At 31.3% G+C, this 18,142-nt stretch overlaps 1 protein-coding gene and 1 long non-coding RNA gene across 2 annotated transcripts; both read right to left on the bottom strand.

The window, feature by feature from the left end:
• Window positions 1-1,705: 1,705 nt before the first annotated feature.
• Window positions 1,706-17,980, bottom strand: LOC127737409 (ras-related GTP-binding protein A-like). Its single transcript, XM_052248061.1, has 9 exons — window positions 17,873-17,980; window positions 10,326-10,425; window positions 9,288-9,354; window positions 8,282-8,504; window positions 7,124-7,219; window positions 6,467-6,589; window positions 4,240-4,447; window positions 3,389-3,482; window positions 1,706-2,071 (listed from the first exon to the last, which is right to left on the bottom strand). Exons 1-9 carry the CDS (start codon window positions 17,882-17,884, stop codon window positions 2,044-2,046), a joined length of 951 nt encoding a protein of 316 aa, XP_052104021.1. The 5' UTR covers window positions 17,885-17,980; the 3' UTR covers window positions 1,706-2,043.
• LOC127737410 (uncharacterized) lies at window positions 10,630-12,489 on the bottom strand. The gene is made up of 2 exons (XR_007999480.1): window positions 11,852-12,489; window positions 10,630-11,461 (listed from the first exon to the last, which is right to left on the bottom strand). It is a non-coding gene; the product is annotated as an uncharacterized LOC127737410 (long non-coding RNA).
• Window positions 17,981-18,142: the final 162 nt, after the last annotated feature.

Below are 18,142 nucleotides of genomic sequence, written 5' to 3'. Positions count from 1 at the left end.
ACATTTAGTTAAAGTTTGAAGGTATTTGGCCCAGTAGTTTCAGAGGAGAAGATTTTTGAAATAGTTTACGACGACAGACGACGGACGACGACGGACGTCAAGTGATGGCACAAGCTCACATGGTGAGCTAAAAAGTAAGCATTTGATGTTTAAAGGATCATAATTTTAGAATTTATTGATGTAGTTTTATCATTATTAAAAATTACACAATTTTAGAAAAGCTGATTTATATAACATTGTGTTCTTTTTAAAATGAAGGAATTATATATATATAAGTATTAAATAGTACCTGTAGCAGAAGAAAACTGACAAATTTATCCTTTTTTGTTATCACAAAACAATCTCACTGCTATTTCATTCCATCTGTTGAAATGACCATTAAATGAATTGCATCCCTTTTACTAACCATGCTTACATCTTAAGTGAGCTCAAATTAAGGGTTTGATTATTACAATGGGAGAGGCTAATTTGATAATGTCACTCAAAGGTGTGAATATGTTCTAAATTGGTCAGACAATACTTGGTCGTGTTTTATGAACATTTAAAACCCTTAGCTATGCCTCAGGCTTTAAATATTCATAAAACATGACCAAGTATTATTTAACCTAGAAGTAAGGTGTTCATATCGGTCTGGCAGGTCTCATTGACCTTGACCTCATTATCTCACCTTGGATGAAAATCACAGAATGTGAGACAGGGGAAGAAGACCTGGATGCTTCATACCTCGTATACAGATGCCTTATGTAGCGAATGTTCTGTCTATTGTGTCAATTGTCCTTGACCTCATTTTCATGGTTCAGCGACTGCTTAAAAAGATGTTTAGTTTTTTTGTCATGTGAATTTCCCACTTACTATAAGTAATAGGATATAACTATATTAGGTATATGGGTTTCTTGCAAGGTCTACATGTCCATCAGCGATCAAGGTTAACATGATTAGGTCCGTTTCTCAGATACTTTAAGCAGCAGGTCAACTATATTTGGTGTACGATTGTAGGGTGTACATGTCAGTCTGGCAGTTTTCATGTAACCTTGACCTCATTTTCATCTTTCATTGGTCAATGCTAAGTTTTTTGTGTTTTTGTCAGTTTTTTCAAATACTATAAGCAGTAGGTCAAACAAAATTTGGTGTATGAAATGATTGTACTGTGTAAATGTCTGTGTGGCAAGATTTATATGACCTTGACCTCAATTTCAGGGTTCATTGGTCAACATTAGGTTTTCCTTGTTAAGTCTAATTCCCAGATATTATAAATAATAGGCCAACTGTATTTGTTGCATGGAATGATTGTAAAACACTAACAATACACTTACTGAATATTGTTGACCAATCATGTAAAGTTACTAAGGAACAGACCTCATCCTGAAGACTTTACCTGATCAATGGAGTACTAAATGGAGGTCACAGTTGACTGGCTGACACAATGTCATCAGAAATTACCTCTTTACAATTTTTTTATATCCTAGATGAAAATGGGGATAAGACATTGAAGTTATTTGGAAATATTTAATGCTGCCATTGCCACCAATTGAAAAGTTTACATATGTCTTGTCTCTGTAGACATGTCAAGTAATTCAGGAATCATATCACAAAATTGTACCTTAGAAAGGCCATTGTAAGTATTTCAATTAGACTACACAGATTTTGGTCAAGCTTTCAAGTGGTTTCAACAGAATAATTTCAAGGCAAATCATATGATTTTAAATGCAATGTACTTTATTTATTAAGCCAAATAAGATACGTAATGCAAAGTCTCTCTCCAAGTAAATAACGAAACATAAAACAAATATACATCATGTAAAATGAAAAATTGTATTTTATAATTTATACAGAATACAAAATATCAATTCACTCATTTCAAATAAAAAAATAATTCAAATCATTATCAGTCCACATCTGGTCCCTTAAAAACTGTCTTATGGGTTCACTTTATCTTCTGTGCTGATCAATGTGGTAAAATAATAATTCCTTTTTTTTGGAGAGTCCTGGTATGATTTATTGTATCCTTGTCTACAAGTTCATCCCTTCTTTTATTGGTTGTCACTATTCTGCTTGCATATGGCTGCTTATACTGAAACACAAAATACTTGTATAGAATAACATGTATTTTGGTTGTTTTAGATTACAAGATTGATCTAATAATTGATGGTCTTACATACTTTTGTGGAATTAAACCATATTCCCTAGTATCTGCCACGATGAGCTCAGGGAAAATAATGGTCCAGATCCTGTATACATTTTTGCAAGATCTAGCTTACTTTGCTGTCATTTCTGGAAGGTCTTCATTTTCCTAGCAACTAGGAATATTTTGCCAATTCATAGCAACATACCGTGAATTCATTATTATTCGTGGGATACCAATTTTCATGGATATAGGCAAACAACGATTTCAAAAGTTCAACGCAGTACATATTTTAAATAGGCCCATATACAGATTTAAGCAAAACCACGTAATCAAATATACACACAATTTGACAGAAATACAATTTATCTTTTATCCACGAAAATAAATTATTCACAGTATATTTAGTGTCTAAAGTCAATATAGACTGAGGATTCAACAAAAATGTAACAGTGGCTCCAGTACTGTGTGTTTTGATTTTCAGCCAAATAATTTCCAACTGTCAGCCAACAAAATTGTTTTGTCTAAGGATTCAATAAAACTCTTGGTACCTTTTGGTTACATAACATTATTCAGAGATTTGTTATACTTGCCATTTAGGCTTTTTAAATAGATCCATTTAAGATCCAAATTGTGACCTTATTGATAATTTATGATTTAAGTTGAAATGAATGGCCATATTTTGGCAAAAGTTGGTGTTCAAGTAAAGCAAATGTACTCCTTAAACTTTGTCTAATTAATTTTAATTTAGTTTCAATTTCACCTCTCTGTTCAATGTGTGCTTATACTGATAAGACTATTCTTTTGCAATGGGCTGAAAACGTTTGCTCCATTGGTTTTATAATATAAGTTATATGGTTTGCTACTGACTCCCAATTGATCCATAAAGGGTTAGTACAATCCATTTTTACTTACCCTCTATGGATCTGTAAGGGGTCAGTTGTGAACCATATAAAAAATTTATTGCACACTGGACTTTTCCTGTCAAGTTTTGTATATAAAATAAACAATGAAATACAATAACATTAATAGTAGTTATGATGTCATGAACCCCCTATGAAATCTACTAAACCAATCTGGATTCATAGGGGGTCACTACGTGACTGCGTTAAACCAATCGCAATGTCACTAATTTACCTGAGGTGCAATAAAAGGCAATATCAATTACTTAATAATTCTTTATCAGATTATCTTGCATAAACACAGTAAAATCAATGTAATATCAATTAATAACTCTAATGTTCTGACATATGTAAGTTTTCTCACCTTGCTCCAATGGTATGATGTCCAGGTTCTGATCTCTCTAACTTCTCAAAATGTTTTCTAGCATTTTTAATGTTGATTAAAGTTGCTGCTGAGGCTGAAATTGTTATAATTCTTCATAAGTCTGTTGTATAAATTTGCATTAGGAATTCAAAATAGACTCAACTTAATGATATACTGAACGTTAGCTGACAAAACATTGTCGGCATGATAACACAGATAAACCAAAGTGATCAAAATCAATGGTGGAAACATTTGTGTAAATAATTTCAAACCATATTTTTATCTTCCATTGAGGCATGGTTGTGAACACAAAAAAAAATATATAAGCACTAATTCATATAGTTGCATAGCTGCCATTCCAGATAAAGATAAGTAATTGTCAGTAGATCAAATGAGATAAATGTCTATCAATGTCAGAAGGTCACAAGGTTACCTAAACTTCAATTTGATATTTTTTTCAAATCAAGTTCACAAGGTCTCGGCTACAATTGCGAGAATTTATGTGAAATACTAATACCTAAATAACTTCTATTGAATTACTCAAAATTGTATTTTTTCCCATTTGAAATTATAAAAGATAATTTAACTGTTATCTAGTTAGATACTAATGACTAAAACAACATATTACGTTAAAAAACGTCTATTCTTTTTTACATGCTGGAATAAACAGAATAGGTAAATTCAAAATGTTGGAATAGCCAGAAGACACCAAGTTAATATCAAACATCTAACATACAATTGAGGTCAATTTTACTTTATAACAGATATATGTAGCTTGTCATTGTCAATTGACCTCTAAAATTTAAATTACATATTATGGTATCAAACTTCCTCTCTGAACTAAAACTTACGTATTGTGGTATCTGACATAACCACCATTATATAAGTATTTGAGGTAAACAGATCTATGTATGCTGAGAAACATGAGTTTCTGACTTCCATGCTCTGAAATGTTGCTGCTAGCTTACTGCAGCTTAGTTTGAACTGTTTGATTATGTTACTGATCTTTTCAAATCTATGGACATCACTATGTGGTTTTCTTTCACAGTGGGAAATAACCTATGGAAAAATATAGAAAGGAATGTAACCTAGGATAAAAGGAAGTTATAACGAAATATAAGACCATAGATCTTTAACATCATATGAAACAGTCATAATATACAACATTAGTTATCTTTGTGCTTCAAACATAAAGCATTATAAAAGTCATGAATTTATTGGAAATGTCAAAAGTCATAGAGGACTTTTATTTGAGCTGTCTCAATAAATTTCTATCACATTTTATTTTTTGAAGCCTTTGATACCTATAACAACAGACATCCATCCCAGGCCTTACTTTCACATTTCTATAACAACATCCATCCATCCCAGGACTTACTTTCACATTTCTATAACAACAGACATCCATCCCAGGCCTTACTTTCACATTTCTATAACAACAGACATGCATCCCAGGACTTACTTTCACATTTCTATCTATTATCAAGTTTCGTAAAAAAAAAGGTGCAATAAGTGTGTGTTTACAAATATCCTAATCAACGGAATGGTATGATTGAAGCTACACTTTTCAAACTGAGCATGTATTGCTTTTATTTTGACTAGTAAATTTGATTAATGTAATATTAAGATAGCTGCTTATATTAATATTTTTCAAAATTATGTACAATGTATTCCTTCAAATGAGTTTTCAATATTTCATCATTGATAAGAATATGTGTGGTCAGGTTGACGCTTGACCCTTTAGGAGCAACAACATAGATTACTAATATTTGGTATCATTCATAAGTTTTAATTGAAGCTGAGTTATTTAAAATGTCTTTGATTACTTATTTTCAATTCATGATATCACATATGCATTCCTTTTGAATTGTAAAGAAATCCTAAAACTTGAACATTTTTAATTAACATGTACAGATCCTATTTGACAGAAGTATATGTCTATCAAATCATATTTCATTCCTGGACCAGTCTTATGTAAACTGGGGACTATTTGGCATTGAAAAACTTCTGTTTATTTAAAAGTTGCATAAATCAATGTGTTGCTATGATAAGTTCTCAAAATCATTGTTACATAAAAATTTGACAGATATTGTGTGACATAAGTATTCTGATGTTTGTGTTGTTGTTTTTTTATTATTTAAAAACAAATAAACACAAGCCCGACCCAATTATGTAACTTATAAGACCTTTTATGCCAATAATCTATGAATGTTTCTTAAATGTTAAAAAAATAAATTTAGGCTGTTTAAACAGATCACAAATAGAAAACCAATTTATAAAAGAAACTTGACAGCACCTATACTTGGGTATGTAAAAGGGACAATTAAATTTGCTAGGTGGACCATGAAATCATTATTAGCTTTGTTTACTACTATCAAAAAAAAGTAACAATAGTTATTGCTAGCTAATCAAATCAAAAGGATGACTGAAAACACTGACCAATTTGTTACTATACTTCTACAAGCTACTGAACAGTTCATGGCTCACCTAACAAACACAATCTGTCCTCTTTTCTTCATATATTACCTACTGAATTAGACTTATCACCCGGTTTGTACTTACATGAGCAACACAACGGGTGTCACATGTGGAGGAGGATCTGCTTACCCTTCCAGAGCACCTGAGATCACCCCCGGTTTTTGGTGGGGTTCTTGTTGCTCAGTCTTTAGTTTTTCTATGTTGTGTTTTTGTATAATGTTTGTCTTTTGGTCATTTTTTTGTTTTTTGCCATGGTATTGTTCCTTTTTTTACTTATGGGGTTTGATTATCCATTAGATATCTTTTGCCTCTCTTTTACAAACAAGAAAATCTAACTTTTATACATGAAGTACACACTCATATACATTAACTGCAATATTTCTCTTGTATTTCAATGTAAATAAAATGTACTACCGGGTATATGCACCTAGTTAGATGCAATTTCTAAATGCCATATCTATTTGAAATATTTGGTTTGTCTGTTTGTTCAAATAGCCCTTAGTTTATAGTTACATATATTCTCTATTCACATTAAATAAATATAAAAATAGCTGTATTAATGTGTGTGAGTAACACAACATGAGTCATAACATCACTCACCAGAAAAGTAGCTCTTTCAAAGAGTAGGACTTCATCAGCATCAATGATGTTAGCAAAATTAGCCAACATACTCTCTAACTGTTGTACATTTGGTATTAACTGATAAACTATGTTAGACCAAGCCTGAAATATAAAGTGGAATGTTACAATTATTCAACACAGTGGAAAGGGTTTATGTTCTCACATACCAAGACGAAAACCATAAATTTCCACCAGAAAAATAATTTAGAATTATTACAATGGAAAAAATGTGAAGAAATTTTGGTCAGGGCAGTTTTTCTTTTGACTTACTTTTCTTCTGTTATGACAGTGATAGTGAGAAATAGTTAAGTTTATAAGGCTTTTATACATAAACTATTGATTGAATAGATCTTTCTTCATTCAGAAAGCTTTATACAAATAGATTCACTGTCTCCACCAGCAACTGTCACAGGTAATCAAATAAATGATAAAAAACCTTTCCCACTCAAATTTTTGTGTAGATATTTAAATAATTTTCATGGAGTAAAATTGCCAATTATGACGAAAATTGGTTACACTTAGGTGATGTTGTCAGCTGTGTTTAACTGAGATATCTACATATATATGACATGTTTGGGGAATCATTCATATTTGTTAGGAGGATGAAAATTTAGAGTGCAACATATAAAAATAAACCTTGTATAACGTTTCATCCCATATAGAAGTGGCAAAGCATGTACAGTTCAGAGGTTTTGATAATCTTTTCAAATCTTCTTCTCTTTCTTTAAATACCTGTAATAAAAATTAAGTCTAGAAACAGTTGTTCATACTAAAAATGTTATGACAATCTCTGAAAATAAATAAGTTATTAAAATATAAATTCTTTTAATTTAAATTAAATAAGTTAAATACTTTATCAAAGTCACTGCAAAATGAAAAACATTTGTTATGTCTCATGTCAGTATCTACAAAATTATCATTTACACCAAATTTTATTGCTGTATAGTTGTGAGTTTCTTCTAAATGGATGCTGCACACAGGGAAGTGAATGTTTTGGTACTCTGATGGTCCCCCTAATTTTTTGATGAGGCAAACTTAAAATTATCTGTATGTTTTGTGTAACTGGATATCTTATCATGATTCCTCAAGACAAATATATTCAATTCAGTTTACTGAAGGCATTATATCAAGATCTGATTTGAAATATCCAACATAACCATCAAGACAAAGCAATTCATCACACTGTATAAAATCATCTTTAATTTGAAAAATGGTATTACCTTTAGCAATGTGGACTAAAACCATGGATGAGGTATGATAAGAGCTATCATCTGGCCCTTGTTGAAATTGCAAAAATAGTGAAATTCTTTAATCCTTTACAAAGTCTGACAGTTTCATTAAAAATAATTAAATTAAGATCCAACGATTTACCAGAAAAGATAAATTATCTACAATAACACCATGAGACATTTTGTGGTAAAATGTCTTTTGAGTAAGGCCTAGGTTTAATTATATATTTATGACAAGCTTGAAATATGAGGCTATTTTGGCATTTTTGTAGTTCTACATCAAAAAGCAAGTAGTTCGAAGTCATAAAGTAAGTATGTAAGGGAAAATTCTAAAATATAAAAACTGTTACCTGAAAAAATAAAGTCTTGCAGAAGGATATTATTTGAAATATACATATTTCACTTTTTTAGACCCAATTTCTCCTTTTACCCTTTGGTGGGGAAATTTGCAGTTAAGTCAGTCTTACCCATCTATAAATCTTAAATAAACTGTGGGCAGCCATTGGCATATCTTAAATAAACTGTGGGCAGCCACGGAAGTATTTATAATTCATAATTTGCTTACTAAGTCTCTCTGATCATCTTGTACCAAGTCCATTTTGTGTACGAGGCAGAAGACTTTGGCCTCTGGTGAGTTCTGTAAGATAGCCTCTAAACATGACTGATAGTAATGCATATCCTTCTCAAGCTCGTGGCTTTCTACATCAAACACATAAATTAATACTTCTACATTTCTGAATATATTGTCTCTTTGACTAGCAAAATAATTCTCCATGAAAGCCTCTTGTCTGAAAAGTTAAATAAATTAGACTTAAAATTAACACCAATTCATTACATGGTTATATGTATCACTAAAGTCAAAGTTTTGGGACAGGTTGATCTTTGTGTAATTTCTTGACTGGTAAGATTATAAATTAAGACTGTCTAGCTACAGTCAACAAAACACTGCTGAAATGTATGTTTATCTGGTCTGATCTGTATGTTTATCTGGTCTGAACTGTATGTTTATCTGGTCTGAACTGTATGTTTATCTGGTCTGAACTGTATGTTTATCTGGTCTGAACTGTATGTTTATCTGGTCTGATCTGTATGTTTATCTGGTCTGTGATCTGTATGTTTATCTGGTCTGAACTGTATGTTTATCTGGTCTGATCTGTATGTTTATCTGGTCTGATCTGTATGTTTATCTGGTCTGATCTGTAACCTACATACCATCCTTCTTCAATTAACTTAAAACAAGATTTACTCTTTAATATTACAAAATACAAAAATGTAGTGAATCATGAACATGAGGAACAAGATAAAAAAAAATTATATTTCAAGAATACTTACATTACATAAACATCAATACAGACTTGTATTAGATCCACTTTATATGGTCTCTGGTGGATAGTTAATCTCATTGGCAATCATACCACACCATGTATTCAAAGTTTCAAAACTCATAAGTAGGACTGCTACCATGGCTACTGTATTGATTACACTCAAGGGAATCATAATAAACTTTGATTCACTGAGCATTAAGAATGACATGGATTCAACCACAAACTTGCTGCTTTAAGATAACTTACCCACCACAGTCCCATAAGTTCAATACCAAGTTACCCAGGAATCTGACGTGTGAATGCTCAACATCAACTGTAATAAGAGTAAAACCACTGACTGAAGTTTTCTAAGGTGTATATGTTGAACATTTACTGACATGACTGATTTGGACAATAAATTTAGCATTTAATAGTCATGATTATTTTTATTGTAAATATTAGTCTTGAATGGATCTTTTATCAACCATGATATTTGATCAACAATTTTCAGTCATGAATCTTTAAGATTGAACAAGGACTATAGGATATAAGTGATATCATACAAGTTTTGTATTGTGATTTTAATTGGCATTGGCAGGTTGGGTGTGCTTATAATGATCTCAATTCTCTTTAATATATATTTCTATCATCGAAACTGCACAGCAATTATCACTGACTTTCATGACTGGTTCCCTGTAAGAACCTGCATACCAAACATCACTGACTTTCATGACTGGTTCCCTGTATGAAACTGCATACCATATATATAACTGACTTTCATGACTGGTTTCCTGTAATACTCTATGTAGTATGAGGCAAGCGTTACATGTTAAAAAAGGTAAAAGTCTGTATAATTTTCTTTATTCTATTTGGTAATCAGATGTACAAATTTGCAGAAATCATAAGGTTAACAACATAGCAGCCTCCATCAACATGGTCAAGAGGGTAATGCACAAATGTTTTAATTATTTTGGACACTAGTTTATAGATTTTTTTATTGTTATACGGACTTTGTCTTCTAGTAGTAATATATGATACACATTCAGTTGTATGCTAAAATCAGGACTGGACATTTTTTTGTTTGAATTTTTCACATTTTGTCATGTCATGCATGTTTGGGCCTTTTATAGATGACTATATGCTATAAATTTTGCTCATTGTTGCAGGCCATAGGGGAACCTAAGTTGCTTAAATCCGCTTCATTTGGACTCATTACCAATCATACCACATCTCCATATTTTATATATATAATGTGACACTTCTATCTTTACTGAAACTAATTATGAATGGCATCCTCATACTCACTAGTTGCACCAAGTCGCCTTGTATCACGGGCAATGTAATTGGCAAAGATGATGGATCTCATACTTGTCTTGCCAGATCCACTCTTGCCCATCAATAAAACCTGTAGAAAAAGAACAAACTTCCTTAATCAAATCAAAATGTCATCTGACATTTATTCTCCTCAAATTAGAGCTAATTTCAATATACGTGTATCAAGTCTTTCTATAAACAATTAAATCGGGAAGTTTCCTGAAACAAGTAGAATAATGTATATAACAAAAGTAATTTTTCTTGCATCTCAAATAACATTTTAGGAGTTATTCAAAAATAAAATGCTTCGCTGGGGCGCAGCTTGATACGACCGCAGAGGTCGAACCCTGAACAGTTGGGGCAAGCATGGACACAACATTCAAGCTTGATACAGCTCTGAATTTGGATTGTTATTAAATATTTGACACAGCATAGGTTACTGACACAGAAAGAATGTGGTCTAAGAACTTGAATTTTTTTAATTTACCTATTATGGTCCAATGTCCAAAATCAAAATACATGGTTAGATTCAGCATTTCAAAGAACCCCATATATTCAATTTTTGTTAAAATCAAACAAAGTTTAATTTTGGACCCCAACTTGGACAAACTTGAAAACTTGGCCCATAATCAAAAATCTAAACACATGTTTAGATTCAGCATATCAAAGAACCCCAAAAATTCAATTTTTACTAAAATCAAACTATGTTTAATTTTGGACCCTTTGGACCTTAATGTAGACCAATTTAAAAAACGGGACTTAAAATTAAAAATCTAAATACACAGTTAGATTTGGAATATCAAAGAACCCCAATAATTCAATTTTTGATGAAATCAATCAAAGTTTAATTTTGGACCCTTTTGACCTCAATATGAACCAATTTGATAGCGGGGTCCACAAATAAAAAATCTAAATTCATGGTTAGATTCAGCATATCAAAGAACCCCATATATTCAATTTTTGTTGAAATCAAACAAAGTTTAATTTTGGACCCCAACTTGGACCAACTTGAAAACTGGGCCCATAATCCAAAATCTAAACACATGTTTAGATTCAGCATATCAAAGAACCCCAAGAATTCAATTTTTGTTAAAATCAAACTAAGTTTAATTTTGGACCCTTTGGACCTCAATGAAGACCAATTTAAAAAAAACGGGACCCAAATTAAAAATCTAAAAACACGGTTAGATTTGGCATATCAAAGAACCCCAATAATTCAATTTTTGATGAAATCAAACATAGTTTAATTTTTGACCCCAATTTGGACCAACTGGAAAACTGGGCCCATAATCAAAAATCTAAATACATGTTTAGATTCAGCATATCAAAGAACCCCATATATTCAATTTTTGTTGAAATCAAACAAAGTTTAAATACTGGACCCTATCTTGGACCAACTTGAAAACTGGGCCCATAATCAAAAATCTAAACACATGTTTAGATTCAGCATATCAAAGAACCCCAAGAATTCAATTTTTGTTAAAATCAAACTAACTTTAATTTTGGACCCTTTGGACCTTAATGTAGACCAATTTAAAAAACAGGACCCAAAATTAAAAATCTAAATACACGGTTAGATTTGGAATATCAAAGAACCCTAATAATTCAATTTTAGATGAAATCAAATAAAGTTAAATTTTGGACCCTTTTGACCTCAATATGAACCAATTTGATAACGGGGTCCACAAATAAAAAATCTAAATACATGGTTAGATTCAGCATATCAAAGAACCCCATATATTCAATTTTTGTTGAAATCAAACAAAGTTTAATTTTGGACCCCAATTTGGACCAACTTGAAAACTGGGCCAAAAATCAAAAATCTAAATACATGTTTAGATTCAGCATATCAAAGAACCTCATATATTCAATTTTTGCTAAAATCAAACAAAGTTTAATTTTGGACCCTTTGGACCTTAATGTAGACCAATTTGAAAACTGGACCCAAAATTAAAAATCTAAATACACTGTTTCGACATAACAAATAAATAAATGTGATCAAAGATTTTAAAAATCTAATGCGCCATACTGTGCAATTAAAGATTACTTCTTGAAATTTTTCAATATTTGAAATTTGAAAAAAAAATAATATTTCAAGAATAATTCTTTTTAATTTCTGAAATCTGAAATGAGAAAAAATTGACCCCCCACAATTTCTTTTTATCCCCCCCCCCTTTTTTCCCCCAAAAAATTATTTCCCTCAAGATATGGTCAAAATCTCAATTCAAATTTCCAATGGAGTTGGCAACCATAATTACCCATTTAAATTTACCATAGTGCTAACTTAATCTATTTTATAATAGAATTAAAAATACAGTGTCAAATCTTTCATATGGATTTTTTTGTAAAAAAAAAGATGCAACATTTGAAGATATTTTTACTGGTCTTCCTTTATAAATATGCATTTCTTTAAACATAATTTAAAAGCAGTGTAAGGGAAGTAACCAAAACGTTTATATTTGGATTACCTCCCTTACACTGTTTTAAATTATCTTTATTGTTCATTAACCATTACTTTATACATAATTTAAAAGCAGTGTAAGGGAGATAATTTCAATGATGTATTTGATTTATCTCCCTTACACTGCTTTAAATTATGTTTTGTACTAAAGTATTTGTCCATTAACCAGGACAACCTTGTTTTTCCCCCTTTTTTGCCCCTAATTCCTAAATGGTTTGAGCCATAACCCCCCAAAGCAAATCCTAACCATCCCTTTGTGGTATGGAAACTTGTAGTATAATTTCAGAGAGATCCATACACCGTTCCACAGTTATTGTCTGGAAACTAGAAAATGCTTATTTTTGGCCCCTTTTTGGCCCCTAATTCCTTAACTGTTGGTACCATAACCCCCAAAATCAATCCCAACCTTCCTTTTGTGGTATTTAACCTTATGGTCAAATTTCAAAAAGATCCATTCACTTAAACTAAAGTTAGAGTGCGAAAACCAATGTGTATTCGGACGACGACGCCGGACGACGACGACGACGACGACGCCAACGTCATACCAATATACGACCACAAAATTTTTTTGCGGTCGTATAAAAATAACTACCATTGATACCATGTGCTGTTATTTCTGATAACAAAAAAATAGGGTTTTCCTTCCCCATGCTAGTTTGACAACAAAATGTTGTCCCATTATATCAATTTTCCAAACATGTAAACACCCTTACCTGTTGTTGTAATCCTCTTAATCATCTCATTGATCTAACAATTAGCATATGAATATAAATATATACAATCAACACTTTTTTTATGAAAAATCATGCAGACAATTTCTGTGTGTCACTTTGTGAACTTTTTTTTAAGCTTAAATTTAAATAAACTGACTTATTAACAAAAATCTATTTTATAATGTGAGGACCGTCATTACTGTATTTCATTCAGTGAAATTATGATTTTCTCTTACTTTTTCACAATACTTTTGACAGAAAAGTGTTTAAAATATGTGTTGGTTCCAGAAACACATGAACCAATAAACTTGAAGCTGCTTTATTAGAAATGACAGTGTTACCCACCTTTTCATATTCCATTACGCCAAAGATCTCTTACTAAATATTCATTGATTTTGAAAAATATTGATCCATGTAAGGGATACCCCTAGGTTTTAAATCATCTGGTATCTTTATTAAATACAGTATTTATCTCCAATAATACATAAAGACAATGAAAGAGGATAACAGAAATCACAAAAAATACAGGACTGTAAATCAGTCCAGTACACTACATTGTAACACACTTGTTTGTACTATGTCTAAATGGTTACCCTCCAATATGGTGTTCAAGGGAAATAACTCAATCTTTAATGTCAATGGAAAACTACCTGTATACAAAATTCTTACATTTTCTTCTTCCTTTACATGCATGTACATAAAAAAAATTTGTACATTTTAATTTATTGTGGATTTGTGACAGCTACTAGTCTCATATGTTTGATATTGTGTATCAAGAACATGAAGAAAAGCAGAAGGTAGGTAAAAGAACCAAACACATTGTCATTCTGGTCATTAACTGAAAGTTCTTCTTTTTCTAAATCTGAACTCATCACTGATTTGTCTCTTGAAATCAATAATTTACACTGTATTGAAAAGGAGCATCATGTTAGCATAGATTTTAATTTTTTAATGTTTATGAATCTTTTTGAATTTTTTTAAAACAAATTTGCATACTGTAGCAAGTTTAGATATTGTTTGGTTAGAAAACAGTCAGTTTCAAAATCAAGGATGTCATATCTTCCTCCAATGCGACTGCAAAAAAACTAAGCATTTTCATAGCTTCCAACTTTTGAAAATCATCATGGGGGTTTTAGTGCTTGACAACATTTCTAAGAGTAACAATCATCACTTCATTTTAATGTGCAGTTTACCATGATAGTGACATATGTCTTCTATTTTCTTATGAGGATGAGGAGCTTATAAGCTTTTTTCTTCTTTTTATTTGAACGATTCTTGTGCTTATTGTATTGTGTAGAAAAGAGAGTTTATGTAGCTAGAATACCAGCAAAATGTTTTCTTGTGTAGAAATTACTGACTGTCAACTTTATCCACTTATAAATATGGACACAAAAGGACATCTTCCTGATTAAAATTAACTTCTAATACAATACTTTTAATAATTGGATATTTTAATTAACTTCTAATACAATACTTTTAATAATTGGATTTTTTTAAAAACAGTGATGACAACAATGTATTGATCTGTTACAATAAATGTAATGTCAAAATAAGCTACTATCTAATATGTTTATTGTAGCACTGCGTCTCTGACAAATAGTCAGCACACTTCACTGACTTGTATCAAACTTGATTCCTATTTTAACAGGCTGATTATCTCATAACAAGGGAAATTTCTTCTTTACTGTACATGCTTGCTTGACCAACTTTATTTGCTCAGCATCTAATTAATCCTTAAAAGAATTAACTGACATCTTGGTAGTGTTATGATCTTCTGATGAAGTTGATCAGTCCTTGCATGCTTTAAAATGTCATTCAGGCCACAATAGTCAACTTTGCATTCTCAATTGCAAACTTTGCATGTGACATGCATCCCCATCATCAACCAGACTCAGAATTTAACCACACCTTTCTTTCGAGACTGTGTAAGATTCAACCACCAATTATAAAGAAATTTATTGACAGAGGAATACAATGCAAAAGTTCCGAACAAGTTCAAAAAATTTGGTCAGAAACAAACTTATTTTCATGATTTTTAGTGTAAATTTTCACAAATCATTTTTTAGGGTTTTTTTTCACAATTATGATCGTGAAATCGGGACAGGTGGTAAAAATCATGTCAGTCATGCCTAAAACATGAATTGGGTCTATTGGCAGGTATGCATTTCCCTCTCTAAATCAGATGAAAAATAAACCCAGAGAACTTTCAACTAAAGTAAAAATATTTACTTGTAAATACAGAGTAGCATGTTATATTTATGCAACACTTTGGATATTGCATAAAATGCAAGGTAGTAACTGGTACTCGAGCAGTAGTGAGAATAGACAGTCAGGGGTACTACTTATATACAAGTGATTTCAAAATCACATCTTTAGGTGATTTCGGCTTTGAAAAATTGAAAATTTTCACAAAAATAGACACAGACTTTTTAAAAGCACTGAAACAAGTATTTTGAGAATTAAAAATTATCACAAACATAGACATGAAGACTTTTTAAAATCACTGAAACATGTAATTCTCGCTGATTTGAAGACCCTTAGGTGGCCTTGGGCTGTTTTTTGCTCTTTAGTCAGGTTGTTGTCTCTATGACACATTCCCCTTTTCCATTCTCAATTCTAATTTGAGAATTAAAAATGAAAACACTTCAGTAAGTGTTTATAACATTTTCTTGATATTTTTCCCACAAGCTTGATTTTTTTATTGGCTAAAAGACAAGGATTACATTTAGAAATAAAGTACATGCAGAAATTATCTTTTGCTGGATGAGCTTGTCAGATTTTACAGTTTATTTGAATTATGCATAAACTGGTAAAATTTGTAGAATAGGACATTGAAGTTGATCATTCTAAGTGTAAAGAAGACCAATCAGGTTCCTTAAAATTGTTGACCTTTGTCTGATTGTAAGAGTTGTTATAGAATATTTGATAACAAAGGGAACCTTTAAAGCTTTAGCGTACTAACTTACTGCCCAAGCGCACTGCTGAAATTAATATACAAGAGAAAGGGATAATTGACAAATGATTGATCTATGTAGGAAAATTACAGAAAATTAGTCAAAATATGGAAAATTAAATATATTGAAATTACCATTTGAAGATCACAGGAAACACCAAAATCACTTAAATAGGTGATTACTGAATATATTAAATCACTGAAGTTATACCCCTGACTGTTAGAAAATGGTTCAATCCTATGACCAAGGGTTTATAACTAACATCTAATATACATGTACACCCTTGCTTTGATTACAAGTGCTTTTACAAGGTAAGATATTTCATACAAATTTCAATTTGATTTGATAAAAAGCATGTAATCATACAGCATTCTGTTCACACATTATGATTTTTCATTCATGCAACCATGCAAACAAAATTCGATTTTAGTGTTCACATGGTGCAATTTTTGACAAAACAACATTATAGGCCATAGGTAAAATAATCAGATGGAAAATTGTATTTCTAATGCAGTCAAGTAAAAGGCTCTTCAAAACTTATAATTCAGAAATAATTCATGATGCTTAAATTTATTGTGATTTTACCATGGGTTGGCCCTTTAAGCAAAATATTTTACCACAAGCGATAGCGAGGGGTAAAATATCAGCATAAAGGGACAACTCTTGGTAAAATCAATTTAAATTCAAGCCCCCATGAATTATTTCTATTCTAATAGGACAAAGACAGCAATTCTTTTGTTTCGAAGCGCTCTAGCTAGGTGAAGGGAATGTTTGCTGTTCCTGAAATTAAACACACTATTAATATTGACGTAAAATACGAAAAAAAATGAATGTGACATGCTTAAATGATTTATAACATACTTAGACAGGTTTGAACGAAGCTGATTGATTATTTTACTTTTATTTCGGAAAATGGGCTTTGAACGAATTCGAATCATTGTTTGTTTTGTTTCATGTTTTGACAACTTTCAGTTTCAAATTCTTGCATTTTCCCGTAGAATGCTTATATTCTAACGTCATCGTTCAATGACATCATTTACACCGTCTGACCTCGGGTAATTCATTCATAAAAAGCACACAACATGGGAGTAAGATTGGAACAGCCCAAATTTATACAATCCATGACGTCGACAATCAGCTGACATATCAATATATTCATTTTTGACCACTGGTGTGAACCCAAAGCGTTTGAAGAACGTCATATTAAAATATCTGTTAATTTGCACATGTATACCGTCATACGACATAGAATAAATAACACTTTGATTTAATTTGTCACAGTTTGTTCGAATTTGCATCAGTCCCATGCTAAGATCTGTATTTGTATCGTTACGTAAATATAATATAAATTATAAAAATTCCTAAAAGGCTGTCCAACTGTATAGTAATAAAAATCTGTGTTATATTTACCTTTTTCTTCATGATTTTTGTTTCCGTATGAAGACGATATCACATCAACTTGTCTGCCATTTTGTTATCACATGATCAAATCACATGAGATAAATTCATTCATGGAAAAGGTGGAAGTAGCCGAGAGGGTGTCAAAGCACAATATGCTAAAATACTATCCATAGAATTGATAAAACTCCAGATGAAAAAGATTTGTCAAACAAAGAATTTTAAAATCCTCGTTTTAATGTTGTTGCTTTTGATGTATCGATTATTACAATAAACATTAAA

The sequence above is a fragment of the Mytilus californianus genome, unplaced genomic scaffold (genome assembly GCF_021869535.1).
Source record: "Mytilus californianus isolate M0D057914Y unplaced genomic scaffold, xbMytCali1.0.p SCAF_4, whole genome shotgun sequence".
In the NCBI taxonomy this organism is placed as follows: Eukaryota; Metazoa; Mollusca; class Bivalvia; order Mytilida; family Mytilidae; genus Mytilus; species Mytilus californianus.
Note: the sequence above shows the minus strand (reverse complement) of the source record. Positions and strands in the feature narration are given on the sequence as shown.